The following is a 3112-nucleotide window of genomic DNA, read 5'->3' as shown; positions in this document are numbered from 1 at the left end:
GTGACGAAGGTCAGCAACAAATTGAACCAGAGTTGTCTATTTTAATTTTATTGTAACAGAGCCTAACATGAAATAAATATTAAATTTCCAAATTCTTAATCATTTCATAAATAATAAGCTAACAGACATTTTACAGAATGTTACATTAAATAAGATAAAAGTATATATCTGTGTTGCCTTGAGCAAACTGGAAGAAAATACTACAATGATTCTGATATCTGAAATACATCTCAAGTATTTTATTTTTATGCTTTCTGCCTGTGTGAGGTGCTAAAGTAGCAGTGTGCCTGAAATATTTACTTTGCCTCTGACGTTTAATTACACTGAACTTTAAGGCTCCACCCTTGATGGGCCCTCATTCTCATTGCAATAAAACATCCTCTCCTCCTCCAACACCTTTCACTACAACAAGCCAGTTTAGTCTCAACTTTCCGTTGTCCACTCAGTGTTTATTACACCAAGAAACAGTTGCAGGTAGTCTAGGAATTGTTTTACTCTCCGTCTTTCTCCTCCACACTTTTTCTGTGAAAAGAACAGACAATAGGTATTATAGGAAACTGTCAATTCCTGTAAAAATAGTCATAGCCAGACCAATATACCTAAATTTCTATTGCATGTTTTCAACTTACTTTTTGTAGGTCTATGTATTCTTTTATTAAAGACAAGTTTTGGAATAGTTTTTCCACAGAATCCCCTTGTGCGGTTTGATTCTTCATTATGTCTATTCCCTTAAAGACTTTTTCAATGCATAGTTGGTGCTAAATGAGGAAGATTTAAAAAATATAAATAGTTTAAACAGGGTATAAAAATTTGGTCCAAAAAGTTAGACTTTGTTTTGTGGTATTTACATGAGTTCCCTCCTCCAAAGAGTTTTTTACTTGGTACTTTTCCAGGTGGCAAACCACCTCATGCTGAGATATAATTTCCAAAAGTGAATGAAGTTTATATAATTATGGAGGAGTTTTACTAATGATATAAATTAAGTACTTAACCAAAAACAAAGTGTTAGGAAGTGTGATGCAACTACATTATTGATTGATCTCACATCAGAGTTTCCTTTTCAAGTTTTAACTGGTAATTTTATTCTATTTAGACTAATTAAATCATATGTTTTACATTTTAATATGACTATGACATACTCTAAATGTATATAATTCCATGATGTAGCCGTAGTCATTTAAATATGTGGAAATGGCTATTACGATAGGGCATTTATTGTATATTTTAATGTCTACTGACCACGATTCTAAAAATATAACCCTAAGTTGCTAATACTTTAAGACAGACACTAAGGTGAGGAAAGCCATAGATAGAATTGAAGGGAAACTAGGAGGCACCTCTCACCCAGTGTGGAATTCTTCTGGAAAGAATGCCTGACATGAGGCTCTTTGAGTTGGAGAACTCACAACATCACCAAAGGGCCTGATCCAGTAGTTTAATGGATTCTACTTGTTGTAAAGTCATTCCTGATATTTATAAGTACATATATTCACATCCACACACATAAAAACAAAATAGAGAAAATTAAATAGTTCCAGTGATAACTAATGATTTGTAGTTTAAAATATGAAATTTAATTATTCATGTAATCACTTTATAGAATCATAATTTAACTTACATTTTCATGTTCAGGAGTAGGAATCATCAGGTTCTGAAAAGGACAGGAAATACATTCATTTTTAAAGCACTCTAGCATTCATAACTTTTAATTAAAAACTTGCTAGTGATATGGTTATCAATTATATATTACTAACACTCTTAAAATTTAATTATTAATAACAGATCTTTAAAAATTAATCAGCACAAATGATTACCTATGCATTTTAAAGACTGTAGGAATCAAAAAGAAAATTACCCCATCGCCTATCAGCAGAGTTCGATGAGTGGAGAGCAGTGTCAAGGTCTCCGCCACCAGTCTATTCATGGGACTTGCTACAGCAGTGACAGAGAAGTAGGCAGCTCCAAGAGCGAGCACACTCAAATGCAGAAGCATTCTCATGGTTCTGCGATGTCCAGCGTTTGCCTTGGGCAAAGTGCATAGTACAAGGCTGCATCCCCAACCAATTTATTCTCTCTTTGAGGAAATGAATAATTTCTAACAATCAGATAGAGAATGCCTAATGATGGCATATCATGAAACTAAATGTTTCCAATGCCTTGTATCTTAAAAAATAATTTTAGTTTTATCTTTTAATTATTATAAAAATCCCTATTTCCCTCCCTTTAAAAATATTTCCTATTACAAGAGAAAATCTTAGGCTAATACATCATTGCCCCATATTTACATTTCTTAAAAAGTCAGAATATTGAATTTCCTTTTAAAAGATGTGTATAAAAAGGAGAAGTAAAATGTAAACCACTAAATAGAATTTTACGTTAAAACACATAAATATTGGGAATGGTTTTTCTTTTCAGGTAGATTAAATTCTATCACGGTTGTAGCTAGATTGATCTGTCTTTAAAGGAATTGAAAGTACTCATGGGAAGATGGTGATTAGAGCAGAGACAACCAAAACTTAGCAGGGTCAAGTTGTATTCACTGGGATCTCGATTAGGATCCTTTCTGTTGCCAGTGACCAGAAACCTAACCCTAATTGGTTGAAGCCAGACAGGGAATTTACTGGCTCATATAACCAAATGGTTGAGGATGAGGGATCCTTTACATCTTGCTTGCCTCAGTGACTCTCCCTTGACTCCATTCTCAGGCAGCTCTCCCACTGTGGTCTCAAGGTGATGTCAAAGCTCCTCGATCTATATATATCCTGTTCATGAGCAGCAGGAGAAAGTAAATTGTGCTTTTCTGATTGCTCAATCAAAAGTCCTAGAATTTGGCCTCCTTCTGACCAGGAATCACATGTTCATCCTTGAACTGTGGCCAGGGGTATGGGATATATTTATTGGCTCTCCTTGGAGCTGGAGGTGGGCTTCATCTCACCCAAACTGCATACCTGAAAAATTGGGGGTCCTAGGTAGTAGTAAGAAGCACATGGATGCTGCGAAGGCAACCCATAAATATCCTTCGCAGCCACATAACATATGGGCATGGCCCCTCCTTCACATCCCACAAAGGTGGAGGCGTCCTTTTGCACCCTGGGTGGGCCATGTATGAATA

At 35.3% G+C, this 3112-nt stretch overlaps 1 protein-coding gene across 1 annotated transcript; it reads right to left on the bottom strand.

Annotated features, from left to right (window-relative positions):
• Positions 1 to 423: 423 nt before the first annotated feature.
• LOC101397227 (interleukin-5-like) lies at positions 424 to 1999 on the bottom strand. The gene is made up of 4 exons (XM_004422303.3): positions 1856 to 1999; positions 1619 to 1651; positions 630 to 758; positions 424 to 522 (listed from the first exon to the last, which is right to left on the bottom strand). Exons 1-4 carry the CDS (start codon positions 1997 to 1999, stop codon positions 424 to 426), a joined length of 405 nt encoding a protein of 134 aa, XP_004422360.1.
• Positions 2000 to 3112: the final 1113 nt, after the last annotated feature.

Source organism: Ceratotherium simum, chromosome 19 (genome assembly GCF_057802395.1).
Source record: "Ceratotherium simum simum isolate JZ-2026a chromosome 19, ASM5780239v1, whole genome shotgun sequence".
Taxonomy (NCBI): domain Eukaryota; kingdom Metazoa; phylum Chordata; class Mammalia; order Perissodactyla; family Rhinocerotidae; genus Ceratotherium; species Ceratotherium simum.
This window is presented reverse-complemented; position numbering and strand designations above follow the sequence as displayed.